The 17,773-nt window shown below is 35.9% G+C and overlaps 1 protein-coding gene across 1 annotated transcript; it reads right to left on the reverse strand.

Moving 5' to 3' along the window:
• Positions 1 to 5,366: 5,366 nt before the first annotated feature.
• LOC107422986 (sodium/proton antiporter 1) lies at positions 5,367 to 7,242 on the reverse strand. Its single transcript, XM_048476928.2, has 4 exons — positions 7,200 to 7,242; positions 6,726 to 6,879; positions 5,498 to 5,779; positions 5,367 to 5,379 (listed from the first exon to the last, which is right to left on the reverse strand). Exons 1-4 carry the CDS (start codon positions 7,240 to 7,242, stop codon positions 5,367 to 5,369), a joined length of 492 nt encoding a protein of 163 aa, XP_048332885.2.
• Between the last annotated feature and the right edge of the window lie 10,531 nt (positions 7,243 to 17,773).

Raw genomic sequence — 17,773 nt, forward strand, 5'->3', positions numbered from 1 at the left:
ACGAGTCCGTAGCCTGGTGGCACGTTTGATTTGGACATGTGGTTTGAAAGTTATGGACCTGTAGAGTTTTTCAAACACCGTATTATTTTAATATTATTTTTAAACGTGTAACGATGTGCCACGTGTGACTTAATGAAGGTGACCATGTGTCACCATGTTGAGAAGCCACATGTCAACCATGTGTAAAAATCAAATTATTTTTATTATTATTTTAAATAATAATATTATTATTTGATTATTTAATTATTTTTATTTTCCTTTTTCTTTTTTCTTTTCCTTTTCCTTTTTTTTTCTTTTCTTTTCCCCACGTGGGAAAACACCTTTTTCTTTCTTTTTTTTTCTTTTTTCTTTTCCCTCCCTTCCCTTCTTCTTCCCCGAGCCCGACAGAGGCAAGACAAAACGCACAGCCTTCTCTCTCTCTCTCTCTCCTTTGACTCTCTCACCCTCTCTCTGTTGATCGACGTTTTGATCGGATTTCAGTCGCCGGAATGCCACACGCGCCGGCCACCGGGGAAGCCCACCTCGCCGCGACCTCGACCTCCAAATTTCACGGCCTGTCGCCACCGGACACGCCCAGATCGGGCCGGTGAAGCCGACGGCGGCCGGTTATGTTTTTCCGGCGATTCTCGCCATTTCCGACCAACCCAGTCAAACCCATACCTCTATTCCACCATTTTCGACCCCTCTGAGTCCATTTCCGGGGTTAGATTGCCCAAAATCCCCATCGTTTGAAAGATTCCTCAAGTTAAAACCGGCCGAAGCTTTCCGGCCACCTCCGGCGGAATTGGGGTCGATGGAGACCGGATTTGTAATCCTCGTCGCTCAAGCTTCGATTCGGTATATTATTCGACCATTTTGGTTAACGTTTGTGTTTGACCCCCCGGGTACCGGGTATTATTTACCCGATTAAAATATTAATTTATTTGACTGTCTGTGAATTGTGTTTTAGGAGCACGGGTGAGTCATGGAATTTATCCCATAGTGGATCGTGGATTAATTGCGTGCTCCAGGTGAGTGACCCACCTTCAAAAAATTATTTTGGGCAATTAATTATGTTTATTTGGTATTTAAATTGATATTTAAATTATGCTCATGTGGTGTGATTTATTTATGAATTATATTGTAGTTTGTTGGTTATCAATGTTTCGTACCGGTTTATTAAATAAAAATATGTGGGATGGTAAGTGTGAGAATTTAATGTATTTCCCACGGTAATTTTGGAAAACGGTACGGTTGATTAATAATGTTTATTTTTAGACGCACTCATACAATATTGGTGTTCTGGTGTATGGTGTATGAACACGTGGTAGCGCGCAGGTATTATGTGCTTTAGCGCGCGGTTATTACTTCACCCATGAGTTGCCATTGGACCGTGGGCAGGCAAGTTTCTTGTTGCGCACAGCCGCCCCTCTCCTTGGCCGGGATGATGGTTTTAGCAGCGGTACTGTTGGGACGCCGAAGTGCCGTTGCAGGTTTCTCTCTTTAACCCCCCCAGCCAGTCGGTGCTCGGGACGCTGGGTATCGGAGGGCATCACCGGTATATGGTGTAACACCCCGTCCCAAATCGCACCGGAATTCGTGCACGTTGACCGAGGTTGACTGTTGACCGTTGACGAAAGGGGTCAAAAGTTGACTTTTTGACTCGGTGGGAATTTCGAGTTGACCAGGATACCGTGGCGAAGTGCACAATGCCACGAGTTCGTAGACTGGTAGCACGTCGAAAACGGAGCTACGGTTTGGAAGTTATGGACGAAACAAGTTGCGGTCCAAACTGTCCAAGGGGTGCCGGAGTTGACTTTTTGTTTATGGGGAATTGAGCTTTGACTTGTGCATGGTTGTGAAGTGCTCGTCGATACGAGTTCACAGACTAGCGGCACGCTCAAAACGAACATCCGGTTAAAAAGTTATGGACGTTTGAAGTTTACCGGATACCGTATTATTTTAATATTTTTGGGTCGGTGAACAGTGAAATGCCACGTGTCAACTTCTGATTGGTCCACGTGGCATGAACAGTGTCACACAAGGGTTTTTATTTGTTAAAATTCTCGGGGAAGAGAAAGAGAGAGAGAGAAGAGAGAGAAAGAGAGAGAGGAGAGAGAAAGAGAGAGAGAGAGCCACCGCCGGCCACCGGAGTTTTCCACTGTTCCGGCCGAGTTACTGTACATGCACCGGACAGAAAGCTTGCCCACCTCATTTCCGGCAACACCTCCAAATTTCACGGCGAACGGCCGCCGGACGCGCCCGGATCGGACGTCCGAAGTTTGGCGGCGATTTTTCCCCTCCATCGCCGGCCACCGCGAATCGGCACTGTTCCGGCCACTTTCCGGCCACACGCGCCTGACAGCCTTGATCCTCTCCTCAAGTCCGGCCTACCCACCAAAAATCACGGCCATCGGACCACCGACGCGCCGGGATCGGAGCGTTTTCCGGCGAGGGGTCGAAAATCTTCAAACGGTGATTTCTCCGCCGTCCGACCTCCGTTTTGCTCAGCGTCGGTCCCGTTGGATTGCTCTCCTCACGATCTACAAATCTGCAAAATTTCACAGCAAACGGACACCGTCGGAAAATACTGTTCCGGTGACGGTTGCCGGTGACGTGGCGGCCAGCCGGAAATTACTGTTCCGGCGAGTACCCGAAAATTCCGGCCAGCTCCAGTCCGCAGTGTTCGACCTCCTGAATCCGAATCCGGCTTCCGTTTCCACCAATTCACGACGGTTTGGGAGAATTGCGGAGCCGAAACTCGAAAAGCTTTCCGGCGAGATTCCGACCCCGTCGGGTTCGATCACCGGAAAATAAGACCGAATCCGTGATCCTCATCACGCGAGCTTCGATTCGGTATATAACTCGTAACCCTTAGATCTCGCTTGGTGTTCGCTCCCCGGGTATCCATTTGGGAATTACCCGAATAAAATATTAATATTTTTGGTTTGTGCACTGTGGTTGTTTAGGTGCACTCGCGAGTAGTGGAGTGGATCCCGAGGAGGATCTTAGTTGATTTGCGCTCTCCAGGTGAGTGACCCACCTTCAAAAATTATTTTGGGCAATTAATTAAATTTAATTGGTATTTAATTTAGTATTTAATTATGCTCATGTGGTGTGGTTTAATTATGATTTTAATGCGGTTTAATTTAAATTATTTGTTATGCATGAGCAAGGTATGTTTCGGTATTAATTTCACGTGGTTTCAAATGTGATTTCTCGGGCATAATTAGGTTAAATATTTTATGAAAATATTTGGTTAAATTTTATAAATTATGCCCGCGGTATTTTTATGGTTGCATTTTGTATTTCGAGAAAAATTGTGGTTTGTTGTTATCGCTGTTTCGTACCGGGTGATTGGATAAAATATGTGGGATGGTGTTTTGTGAAATTTTGGTATACTTCCCACGGTGGTTTTTGGAAAAACGGTACGGTTGGTTGTTTATGTTTATTTTTAGACGCACTCATACAGTATTGGTGTTCTGGTGTATGGTGTATGGACACGTGGTAGTGCGCGGTTATTATCTGGTTTAGCGCACGGTTATTACTTCACCCGTGAGTTGCCATTGGACCGTGGGCAGGCAAGGTTATTGTTGCGCACAGCCGCCCCCCTCCTTGGCCGGGTGATGGTTTTTAGCAGTCGGTACTGTCGGGACGCCGAAGTGACCACTGCAGGTTTCTCTCTTTAACCTCCCGCCAGTCGGTGCTCGGGACGCTGGGTATCGGAGGGCATCACCGGTATATGGTGTGGTGCGTCAGGTGTAATTGTCAGTGTAATTGCAAATAATGGTTTAAACCCCAAAGGTGTTCAAAATTTATTTATTATAATTTATTATATTTTTATTATATATTTGAGGTATGTATTTATTTAATTGTTGTTGTTAAAATTATTTAATCCCTTGGTTTTTGGGAGGTATGCACATTGGGTTTTGCGAAAAGGTTTTAAAAAGGGAACATTTCAAACGGAGCGATTGGTGAGAGTTTTGAGGGAAATCATTATTTTCCAAAGGTTATTATTATTTATTATTAATTGTTGGTATTTGTTCCACTCCTTAATTGTTATTATTTTATTATTATTATTAAAAGGTGTTCAGTAGTTCGGGTTACTCACGGAGATGATTAGCATCTCACACTCTTAAATTCCGTTCCCTGCAAGTGGTGGTAGACGTTCTTCCGGAGCGAACCAAGTTTTCCGCTGCTGTTGTGTTTCGAGAAGTTTCTTTGTACTCTTTCATTTCAGTGTATTATTTCTTTTCAGCCTTGTTGTATTTCTGTTGTTTAGCACTTCTTAAAGCTCTGTATACTATTGGAATACTTCTGTTTTATTTATGCACTGGACTGTTGTTGCTTTGAGAAGTGCTGGAATTTGTGGAATCAGTTTGTAGTTTGTGGGAGGAATAAGGGGATGTTTTTAGAAGTGTGTTTTCAGTGCAGGTAATTTGTGGTAAGTAAATCCCTTAGGGGAGGCTCTGTCGGATTTTCCTTTGGAGGGTCCGGTAGGGTTTCCCTGGGATCAGGGCTGTCTAGGGTTCCGGGGAAGGAATTCTGGACGGGTCTTGACATATGGTGTGGTGCGTTAGGTGTAAATTGCAAATAATGTTTTAAACCCCAAAGGTGTTCAAAATTATTTACTATAATTTATTATATTTTAATTATATATTGGGGTATTTATTTATTTATTTGTTGTTATTAAATTATTTGGTCCCTTGGTTTTCGGGAAGTATGAATATCGAGTTTTATGAAAATGTTTTAAAAGCGGAACATTTCCAACGGAGTGAATAGTGAGGGTTTTGAGAGAAAATATTACTTCAATTGTTTATTTATTTATTTATGTAATTGTTCGGTATTGATTAATTAAATCCTTTTATTTGGTATATTATTTATATTAAAGGTGTACAGTAGATAGGATCACTCACTGAGATGATTAGCATCTCACACTCTTAAATTTCGTTCCTCTAGATCGAGGTTGGAGAGGTTGATTGTCCGGGGCAAGCCCAACGTCTCAGTTCGTTGCCGAAGGTTCAAGAAGTTTTTCTTCCCTTTTTCCTCTCTATCTTGTATTGCTTCTTTATCTATCATTTTATAAATTCCACATGTATCTGTATAATGCTCTGTATACTGTATTGGACGTGTGGTTGTTCTTTATTTATGCACTGAGTTGCTGCTGTTGTTATTTGAAGTGCTGAAATTTGTGGAACCATTTGTAGTATCGTGGGAGGAATAAGGGGATGTTTTTTTGAAGTGTGTTTTCAGTGCAGGTAATTTTTGGTTAGTCCTACCCTTAGGGGAGGTGCTGCCGGATTTTTCGTTGGAAGGTTCGGTGGTATTTCCCTGGGATCAGGGCTTGTCTAGGGTTCCGGGGATGGAATTCTGGATGGGTTCTGACACTACCAGCATAACCTGCAAAAGCAAAACCGCTCACTTGCGAAAAAGAAAGCAAATTAATTTACTAAAATGAACAACGAAACTTTAATTTATTAATACTACATTAGTGCCAGCTGATACCTTCTGCAAGTACCAGAAGAAATCCACCTTTTCCATCCCCACATAAGCAACCCCAGCTGCAGAGCCATTAACAAGCATAGATCGACTAGTACCAGCACAAAATGCTATCAGCAGCCAAAATTCAGAATCTATGGGGAAGGAGGTTAAGTCATACATTCCCACAGTTGTAGCAACTAGTGAAACATTGTCTATGACTGCTAATACAACCCCTATTACACTGGCAATTAGTTGGACATTTAGAATATGAGCATTCAGGTAATTTGCCAATTCTCGAAGAATACCAACTGACTCTAAGCTAGAAAAGAAAATGCCTAATATGTCAATATGTAGGTAATATTATTAATACATGTGCAACTATGTGTAAAACCAATCACTAAGCAGAAGCAGTGGGGATGTCATGCATAAAAGAGTTCAGTAAAGTAAAAAATTAAAAAGAAAAAAAAATAATCTCAGAGAATGATCAAAAAGGGCACAAGAATGATTAAAAAGAAAAAAGAACAAAAAAGAAAAGAAAAGAAAAGGGCGAAATACTAATTTCCAGCAAAATGATGGACGAAGAAACAGAAAGAAAAAAAGTAGGTAGGGAAATACTTTCCAACAGCAGTATTCTTTCTTTTTCTGACAAAAATAACAAAACTTGTAAACCCTTAAAAGTAATATAAAGAGACAATAGACCTCTTTCATGATTAGCTGATCATGGTCTTTCTGTTAAACTTTGAAAAGAGGATTCACTAGACTTACTTAAATTTGATACTATAATATAGTTCTTGCTACAAAAATATCACACAAAAATCTAAAACAGCATTTGCATAGTCACGTACTAACTGATAAAAGGATTGCAAGGAAGAAAAGTGCTCATTGAGTGTCAATCCGTGACAAGGCTTGTTGTAACAGCCCAGTTCATCCGCATGAGATATTATCCACTTTGGGCCCAGCCCGCATAGTTTTAAAAGGCCTCTCAATGGAAAGGTATTCACACCCTCTTATAAGGCATGCTTCGTTCTCCTTTTCAATTGATGTGGGATCTCACAATCCATCCTCCTTGGGGCCCAACGTCCTCACTGGCACACCGATCCGGGTTCGACTTTGATACCAGCTGTAATAGTCCAGTTTACCCGCATGAGATATTGTCCACTTTGGGCCTAGCCTGTACTGTTTTAAAAGGCCTCTCTAGGGAAAGGTATCCACACCCTCTTATGAGGCATATTTCATCTCCCTTTCCAACCGATGTGGGATCTTACACTTGTGATACTTTTAACTTTTGCGTTTCAGATTCACCATAATGGATAGCATCAGTAAGAATCAAAAGAACTCCAAGTCCAAGCAGGATACCCATAAAAGGAAGCAAACCAGTAAGGGCCTTGAACACCAGAACAAAAATTAAAGCTCTAATGCCTATAGAACAAACAAGCTATTTGCGAAGAGTCATCTGACAAGTTTTATTGTTTTCTGACAAATTTTATTTGTCCTCGAGGAACCAATGAATCGAATAGATCTGACAAATTTTATTGTTTTCTTTATTTAAATGATAAAAATGGTTTACAAATACTTTTCAAAGCACTTTTTGATGCTTCTCAAAGCCCTAAAAAAATAAAAAATTTCGTCAAAAAATAAGAAAATTGCCAAATCAAAAAATCAATTTCTATCTCCGAGATGCCTAAGACAAATCAAAACCCAATAAATAAACAAAAAACAAATTAACAAAGCCCACTTACCAGCTTTCATAGACGCGTCAGCTTGAGTAATGTTCCTAACCATGGTAGCCAAGAGAGCAATCCCGTGTTCAACAGCGGCAACTGTGTTGGCGGTTGGAGTGTTCACGATCAAGCATCATGCTTGGTCACCATAGCCAGATCCACATTATCGATCCCCACATCGGCCCTCCCGACCACCTTCAACCTCTGACTGAACGACTCAAACACATCTTTGGTCACCTTCCTCCTGCTCCGAATGACAAGCACATTGTCGAGCGAGATCTTGGTGCAGAGCTCATCGGGGCTCAAATTATACGAGAAATCAACATTCGTGTGAAGAGGAAGTTGTAAAGGGGAAATGCATAGGCAAAGAGAAGAGGAAGCTATGAACGGGAAGGGGAAATCTGGCCAAAGATCTCACGTGAGAGTTGCAATTAAAGCTGGGCCATTGATGCCAGGTGTTACAATCGAAGGGCTCCAATTTTGATCACATTTTTGGACCACACAGGAGCCATATGGACGATCCTCATACTAGACACCCAGTATATATATATATATATATATATATATTATTAAAGTGGAACTACTTTGTGTGTAACAACCCAGACCACCCGCATGAGATATTGTCCGCTTTGCGTCCAGCCCGCACGATTTTGTCAAAACGCATCTTAAGGGAAAGGCATCCACACCCACTTATAAAGAGTACTTCGTTCCCCTTTCCAACTGATGTGGGACTTCACAATCCACCCCCTTTGCAGCCCAGCATCCTAGTTGGCATACCGATCCGGATACCAACTCTGATACTATCTGTAATAACCTAGATCACCCATATGAGATATTGTCCGCTTTGGGCCCAGCCTGCACAAAACCATGAGGGGTAGGATTGGGCTCACCACCTAGCTTCCAAAAGCAGATAATATATCATGCAGGTGGTCTGGACTGTTACAGATGGTATCAGAGCCGGTACCCAGATCAGTGTGCCAGCGAGGACGCTAGGCCCCAAGGGGGGTGGATTATGAAGTCGCACATCGGTTGGAAAGGAGAACGAAGCACTCTTTATAAGTGGGGTATGGATACCTTTCCCTTGAGATGCGTTTTGACAAAACCATGCGAGCTGGGCCCAAAATGGACAATATCTCATGCGGGTGGTTCTGGGCTGTTACAGATGGTATTAGAGCCGGTACTCGGATTGGTGTGCCAGTAAGGATGCTGGGCCCCAAGGGGGGTGGATTGTGAAGTCCCACATCGGTTGGAAAGGGAAACGCAGCACTCTTTATAAGTGGGTGTGGATACCTTTCCCTTGAGATGCGTTTTGACAAAACCGAACAGGCTGAGCCCAAAGCGGACAATATCTCATGAGGATGGTCTGGGCTGTTACATTGTGATTAACATATTTATCATTAGAAAAGAAGAAATAAGAGATGGGATTACATACTATGTAACAAAATATATATATATATATATATATATAATTGTGAAATTAGTACTTGAATTATTGATGCTATTCCTTTATACAAACAATCCAACAAGTACCTTTTTCTCTGACAATAATATTGAGTTTGAAACTTTGCATTCAAAATTAAAAATGGAAAAAAAAAAGAAAAAGAAAGTTACTGAGGGAAGAATGTTATCTTATTTACTTACTTCCATTAACAGAACAAATGGAGAATAATATATAAGATTATCTCATTAATTATTTCCTTTTGCAAGAATTATTATACATAGTAGTACTAAAAGTAACAAACACATAAATTTGCTAGAGGAGCAAGTGGGCCTTCCCTCAAGCATTTGAGGCATATATATATATATATATATATATAGTTCCTAACCAATAGTAGGAACCTTTACAACAATTCCAGAAGTGTTAACCCAAACCCAAACCCTATTACAACGGAAGAGGGTTGCATTTTCATCCACAATAATAGCATCCACAAGAGGGTTCTCTCTCTCAATAGTTTCTTCTGCCACTGTCCCTTCTTTTTCAACTAGCTCTGGCCATGAACTCTTTCCTATAATACATACATGCATACCCAAAAATTAGATAAATTAATTATATTTGTATGTGAAATTATGCATATAAATCAGGACAATAATTAACAAAAGAGTAGCACAATATATTACCTGGGCAGTCCGTACTCATCCTTGCAAGAAATTAAGTAATAACACACTCTTTTTCTTTTCCTGTTCTAAGTTTGTATTGAAATTTGCTTTGATTGTGTGATTTTGTGTTTTGAGGAGATCACTATTTATAGGGATTGGTTTCTTGAAAATGTTGTTCATTATTGACTTCCTTTTTTTGAATTTTTTTTTGTCATCCATAAAAAGTTTGAAAATTTAATGCATTCACCCAAGAGAAAGAAATGAACTTTTTAGTTTCATATACTATCCTAATATAATCGTGACCAGAAAGTTTATGGTTTTTTCTTGAATTCTTGGTGCGGCTATGAAAATATGAATTGATTGTTTAAATGCAATTGTTGTACATTCTATCATTTTTTGAAGAAAAATTTGAAGAGCGTAGCTAGATACATTTTTGCCAGCACGTACATAAGCTCGAGCAAGAGAAGATCATAACGATCACAAAACTTTATAATGGGGACCATTTTTTGGCATATTCTTAAATGATAATATCTTATATATTAAGAAGTACTTGTTCACTAAAAAAATTAAAACTTCTTTCTTTCTCTTTATTCTTTTTTTCTTCATTTTTTTGTCAATTTATTAATGAGGAAAAAAGGATTTTTGTCTTGGAAAACAGAAATTTTGAAAAAGCGACATGTATTCACAAGAGGCTTCTCCTTCTCATTTGTTTAGGTTTTCTTTTTTCTTTTTTTCTTTTTTTTTTTAATTTTAATTTTTTTTGGTAATGTTCTTCCTCTCAATTTTAACTTCATTAGCAATTTTTGTTTTAAATATTATTCAAGGAAAGACAATCCACAATAAGTATGATTTGGTTTAGTTTGTTGGTTATTATTACCTACTATTCCATAGTTAAATGATGTTGGCTTAGTTGGTATACTATTCACAGCTATAACTGAGAGATCATAAGTTCTAGACACTAGGATAAAGGGGAAATTTTTTCGTAATTGACTACTATTTTGTAATTATCATTTAGCGAAAATTTGAAGTTTCAAATATTTACCATATGTACATTGTATTATTAATCTTTCAAGGAAAGTGTAAAGGATCAAGATTTGCTTTAACTTTAACCTCGGAAGCACTAGAGATTAAAACACATCATCATAAAATATATCATTCTTCAATACATAATCAAATATCTTATAATTAATAATTGATTAATTAATTTGCAAATATAAATAAGCTAATTAAGTAATTAATTCTATATACAATTTTATATTTTATTTATTAGGAAATACGTAGTCAAGGTTGATAGTATTTTGTGTTTTCTGGAAATACAAGGTTGATTGTAGCCAATAGTTAGAAGGATAATAAAATATTATCGACATACAGAAGGCAGTAATAATTAACAAGGAACAAAATCAAAGCCAAGATTATTGACAATTCTATGCGTGTATGTGTGTGTTTTTCTTTATTTGGAATATGAAAGGTAATATTAGTGATGTAATTGAAGATACAGACAATATCAATTTATACATGAAAATGTATCTTTGACAAGATAAAAAATATACAGATATATAGCTTCATTCGACATTTCAAATGGACCTATGAAATAGCTTAAATATGGTAGATCTATCCAATTTCGTGGACCCTTACAACAATCCCATGTATGTTATAACATACAAATCCAAACCCTATCCTCATGTAGTCCATAGTGACTACTATGTTCCCTATTATCAGAAGGAAAAAGAAAAAGCCATAAAGGAGAAGAGGAGGAGATAAAAGAGTAAGGGATAAAGTTAAGAATGGAATAAACTTATTTCGTTCATATGACTATAATACAATTTACATATATTTAAAAGAAATAATTCATTTATAAAATAATATTTACCTGACATTATATAATATAACTAATTGATTAATAAAAAGTAATATTATCTAATTAATAAATAAGATAATTACCTCGTACACCCAACCAACTCATGAAAGGATTAATTTTTAGGTCCATACCATACTATGTTGCCTTATTCCACAACAATAGCATTCAAATTAGGATTTTCTCCCTCAATTGTCGCTTCTGCAACTTGCCCGTGCTTTCCTACAAGCTCTGGCCATGACCTCTTGCCCAAAACAGACAAAGAAAATGTAAGAAGGGATTGAACTAAAACTTAATTACCTGGTCTAGAAAAAAAAAAGTAAAATAACTTAATTAATTACCTAAACTCATCCTTGCTAGAAGTAATATATCAACACAGTTGTATTGTACCTATATTTCAATCTGCGATCTTATGTTGTCCAAGATTAAGATTTATAGACTTTCATTTTAACAATGATTAGCATATTTTCTTTTTGTAAGCTTTGACTTTATCGTTCTTTTCTATAAAAACTTTGGAGTTTAATAAATTCGTCTGTACAAATAATAGACTTTGTGGTCCTTTGAAGCCCGGTCCATGTTCACATTTATCAAGCCTATAAAGGTTGGAATAGAAATCTGAATTCATTAAATTAAAAATTATTTATAGTTCTTTTTATTAAAAATTAAGGTGATTAAAACTGTAGAGATGGACATGAAATTTGGGTTTTAGTTGGAGCTTGGATTATATCAATAATTTGGGCTACAATTACATATAAGAGGCTGGGTAAAAACAACTATATATATATATATATATAGAGAGAGAGAGAGAGCGAGAGAGAGGAAGGATATTTTATTTAATTTCCATTAACATAACAAATGGAGAATAAAACATAGGATCATCTCCTTAATTATTATCCTTTTTCAGGAATTATTTTACATAATACAAACACTACAACAAACATATATGTATTTACTAGAGGATGAAGTAGGCCTTCCCTCAAGCATTTTGAAACACATATATATAGCCCTTAACCGATGACTGGAACACGTGTAACAATGCCATAAATGTTAACCCAAACCCAAACCCTATCACACTGCTTGACCACGTTCAAAGGGATTGGTGTGCCTTCTTCCACAATAATGGCATCCACAAGAGGGTTCTCCCTCTCAATTATCTGTTCAGCTACTTTCCCTCCTTTTCCCACAAGCTCTGGCCATGAACTCTTTCCTATATATAACACATGTGTGCATGCATACACAAAATTAGATAAATTACATATCAATTAAATTAAAGTTTATATTTATGTATGATATTATGCATACAACAGGACAATAATAGACTGGCACAACGTGTTACCTTTGCATTCGATACTCATCCTTGCAACAAAGTAATGTATCACACTTTTTTCTGTTTCTTCTTAGGTTTGTACTGAAATTTGCCTTGTTTGTGATCTTGTGTTGCGAGAAGATCGCTATTTATAGAGATTAGTTTCTTGAAATTGTTGATCACTCTTGACTTTTTTGTTGTTGTTATCCATAAAAGTTTGAAAGCTTAATGCATGCACGCCAGCTTGAAGGTTTTAATGGTTTTTTTCTTGAATTCTTGGTGCGGCTATGAAATTATTAAATATTGACTAGATCAATATATAAGTGCAATTAAAGTTATTAGATGTTGGGTTGTGAGAATGGAAGGAAAAGGAGAGTGGAATGGAATGAAGGATAAAAATGAGGTGGAACGTGCGTGGAATTCATTTTTTTGTCAGCTTGCTTTTTGGAATCACCACGTGAATCTATAACAGAACGAAATCATTTTGACAAAAATACTCTTAATATCATATTACACATTTAATGAAATTAATTATGTAGAAAGAAGAAGTGAAGAGAGAAAGTAGAGAGAAAGAGCATGAAAGGGAAAATAAAAAAAGAAATAGAATGAGAAAATGGAGAGATAAAATAAAGTAATTCATTATAGGAGGCTGATTATATATATATGCATGAAACCATTGCCAAATTATCTCTTTGTTACCTTTGCTCTTTTCATATTACATGGCGTGCCAGTTACAAATGAGATTATAACTCAAGTCATCCCGGACTGGTATTTATGCATCTCGTATTTGTAATTTTTTAAAGATAATTTTTCATTAATATTTATTGTGCATCTTATTTACTCTACATTATCATCCCTTATTTAAAGTTAGAATTTTCTAACTAATTAATTATTGCATATATACATAGAGATTAAGGGAAAAAAAATAAGAGAGAGAGAGAGAGAGAGATAATTTAATTGCTCTTCTATAAAATTTAAATCAAAACCGGCTGTTTAAGTTACATAGAGGAGAGAAAGAATCATATATCTAATTATTAAAGGAAAATTTCTTATTAATTTAATTTTGAATATAATATGTAGAGAATAGACTCTCTCTTCTTCTTCTTCTTATTTTATTTTATTTTATTTATTTGTTTTTTTTTTTGCTAGTGTGGCTAGGCCCCCAGGCATCCCTCCCCCTGACTCAAACCCTACTCAAACTATGGTGATCTGCTACTTGAATTGCCTTATTTTATTTATTTATATTTTTGATGTTAGACTCTTGATTATTTCCTTTTAGCTAGTATGGTGTTATATCCCCATGGCACAAACATTAAGAAACGTGTAATATAATTCCCGGACAGAGCAAGTAACCCTCACGCAAAACCAATGTCATCCATTTGTAATATGTAGCTATATTGAACGAGATTAAACTATTTTAAGTAAAATAATTTAATTTTATAGAATCAAATTTAAAGTATTTCAATCCAATCTAAATCAATTCAAATTCATTTTGTATTTCAAATGTACCTTATGACCAATAGTTTAGATATGGTACGTCTATCCAATTATGTGGACCCTTACAACAATCCCACAGTTATTAACCCAAACCGAAACCCTACTCACGTTGATCTATAATGACTATTACTTTGTCTTCTTCCAAGACAACAGCATTCAAATAAGGATTTGCTTTCTCAATTGTCGCTTCTGCAAGTTGTCCTTGCTTTCCTACAAGCTCTGGCCTTGACCACTTGCCTAAAACAGACCAAAAACAAAAAAGAAAGTGTAAGAAGGGATTGAATTATAGTATAAAACTTAATTTCCTGTTATAGCATGAAAATAAAATGACTTAATTAACTGAACTCAGCCTTGCTAGAAGGAATATATCACCGCAGCGCTACTTTTACGAGTTTTTGTATTGTACTCTATTATATATATGTTGTTGAAGATGAAGATATATAGACTTTCATTTTAATAATGATTGGTAAATATCTTGAATTTTATTTTTTTTGGTCGACTTTTACTTTTTCGTTCATTTCAATAAAAAGTTTGGAGTTTAATAAATTCGTCTATGTATATAATAGATTTTGTTGGTCCTTTCAATCCCCGTCCATGTTCACATTAATCAAGCTTATAATCGTAGGAATAGAAATTTGATCTTCATTAAATTAAAAATTTAAGATGATTAAAATTGTAGAGATGGAGGTGAAATTTGGGCTTTATTTGGAGCTTGGATTATGTCAATGAATTGAGCTTTATTTGGGCCTCGGATTTTATGTAGCGGGCTGATTAAATGGCGAGGCTTTCAACGCTTATGTTTTTCAAGACAAACTTCATTTTCCCTCAATTAAGCCGAACTCCATGCCATGGTATTGCACGCACGCACGCACGCACGCGCGCGCACACACACACACACACACACACACACACACACACAAAACAAGGTTTACATAGGTCAATAACATGTTTGGAGGATTATATTGTGACACTCGGTGGGAGGGATTAACAAAAGGGTAGTTGCTGATTTTTGGATGAACAATTGGACGCAGACCTTATTCGTCCATTTTTTAGGGAATAAAATTCAATTTCCATAGTCGATCAATCTTATCTTTTCCGAAGTGTTTGAACAAAGCCTAAAGTTTTCAAAATGTTATAACAAAATCCATCTCAAATTCACAACAAAGTGTTCAAACCGCACGATTACCTGTTATTAGTCCAAAGAATATTAATTTTGTTTTTTCTTCTTGATTGTTGGAGATTAGAAATAGGAAAAAGGATACGACAAAAAACAATTTAACTTATTAACTTATAATAGATCTAAAGAATGATTTATTAATTTAGTTTTCAATAACACAAATTGAAAAATATGCCTAATTTGTATATTATTTCCTCTAGTAGGGACTAATTTTTCCATGGTATACAATATTACGGGATTTTATAACTAATTTACTTGCTAGAAAAAGCAAACCCTAAAAGCTAAATCATTAACTGGGGATAGCTTAGGTAAGATAGACCTAACCAGTTAAAGGGACCTGTATAACAATTCCTCTTTTATTGACCCAAATCCAAACTCTATCCTCATGGTAGTCCAAAGGAACTACAAAGCCTTCTTCCACAATAATAGCATCCAAATAAGGATTTTCCTTCTTGATTGTTACTTTTGCAACTTGCCCTTGCTTTCCGAATAGCTCTGCCCACGATGATCTCTTGCCTAAAAACACATACAAAACAGAAAACCAAAAGGAACTGAACTATAGCATACGAACAATAATATTTACATATATTTACAGTAATATAATTACCTGAACTCATTTGCAATAAATAATATATCACAGTTCTCTTTTTATATTTCTACATTATATTTTTATTTTAAATAATTATGATAAATTATACTGATGAAAATGGCTATTTATAGGCACTATAATTATCTACCAGTATTTAAAAGTTTTTTTTATCAACATTTGAACTTAAATTTCCGTTGTCATATCTATTAAAATTTGATGTTTGATAAATTTGTCTGTATAAGTAAATTTATATATCTATGTTGGAACTTTTTTGTTTTTTTGTTTTTTTTGTTTTTTAATTTAATTTATTTTATTTTTGGTAACAAGACCATGTTGGACCTATATATAAGTTGATTAATGTAGACTATGTTGGACATTTCCAGCCCGGCCCGTTTTCATATCAATCATGACTTTAAAGGTTTGACTAGAAACTACATCTACACAAAGGATAAAAATTGGATCTTCGTTGGAAACAAAATTAATCAATCAAATAGTTGTTATTTAAAAAAATAAAAAAATAAATAAATAATAGGAAGATGACGGAGAAACTGGTCTCATCAGGGAGAAGAACCGACCTGAAATCTAAAACTCGAAATCTTGGCGCTAGTTGGACCATTGTACATAGAGGTTGGGCTTTTATTTGGTTCTTAGATTGTATATAGCCGGCTGACCTTAAAATCTTGGGTTTGTTACAACTGACTTTGATCCTGCCCACTTAGCAGTCCAATATATACATGCAATGTGTTAAGCAGCTCAAAGTCAAATTTGTTAAGGCTCATATATATAAATATATTGATTATGTGGTTGACATGGGGAAAAAAAAAAGTATATATGCTTCTTTCTATTTGCAAATTAAACGATGAAGGGAAGATAAAGAGCCAGCTGCGCATTACTCTTCGTGATGTAGTTCTTTCTGAAATATGGCACAAATATGATGTCAGAAAATTAATTTCAAAATTATTTACCAAAGAATAGAAAAAGGAAAAAAGCAAAAATTTGAACAATTCCTAACCATGCATTTTTACCTGTGTAAAGTAATGTTTTACAAATACGACATAATAAATGTGGTCAATTTAATACTACAATTAATTTGCAATACAACTTAATGAAAAATCTTGTGTGTCATACTTATACGATGCTTTTTTTTTTCTTTTTTTTTTTTTTTGTGGGGGGGGGGGGGGGGGGGGGGGGGGGCATTGAGCTGAAATTTCCATTAAGTTGATGAAGAACAAATATTCATATACTTTGGTAATTTGGCTACATCGAGAACTATAAAACTAATGAGGGAAATAATTGGGAATGTTCTGATCCTCATTAACCAATTACCGCTGTTATATTTCTAATCCATATACACTTAATTCCTAGTAATAATTGTTTTTTAAAGAAAGGTAAAATTTTGACTTATTAATTTTTTTTAAACAGAGTTAAATAGCTTAATAAAATTGATATGGATATGTATTTTTGTATAGAATTTTTTCTGACATTATTTTTAAATTTTCTGTTCATAATAATGGTCCTCTGCTATGTAATAACAGCCAGATGATGATGATCATCCTTAATATGACCTTAAGACTCCGCTTAAAAATTCACCCAAAAATAAAAATAAAAATAAGACTCCCCTTAAAATAATTAGTTACTAGTTTCTAGATACATAGGTGAACAAAAAAATACAACATCTAGTTTTGTTAAGAAAAATTACAATATGTTAAACTCATGACCAAAATGGACCTTTGAACAGAAAAAGGAAAAGACTAATTATGCCTCTGGGACAAGTAATTTACAAGTTAAGATTACTCACAATGGTATGGAAACATTTTATTTTTGATCGTTTGAATAATCATATAAACATAAGAAAGAAGTAAAATTACTAGGATTGTCGACTTTTGTAATCAAAATAATAATGTGCTATTGAGTTAAGTTTTCTATAAATTTAGAATGTAATGCTTTGTGAACTATTAATATACGTACAGTTATATTATTTGGAAAATAAAATTTAGTGTATAAATTTGATGGCTCTAGCAGTAATAATGATTTTATACTTTGAAAGAGAAAAACATATATTTGATTTAGA

This window comes from Ziziphus jujuba, chromosome 3 (genome assembly GCF_031755915.1).
Source record: "Ziziphus jujuba cultivar Dongzao chromosome 3, ASM3175591v1".
NCBI lineage: Eukaryota > Viridiplantae > Streptophyta > Magnoliopsida > Rosales > Rhamnaceae > Ziziphus > Ziziphus jujuba.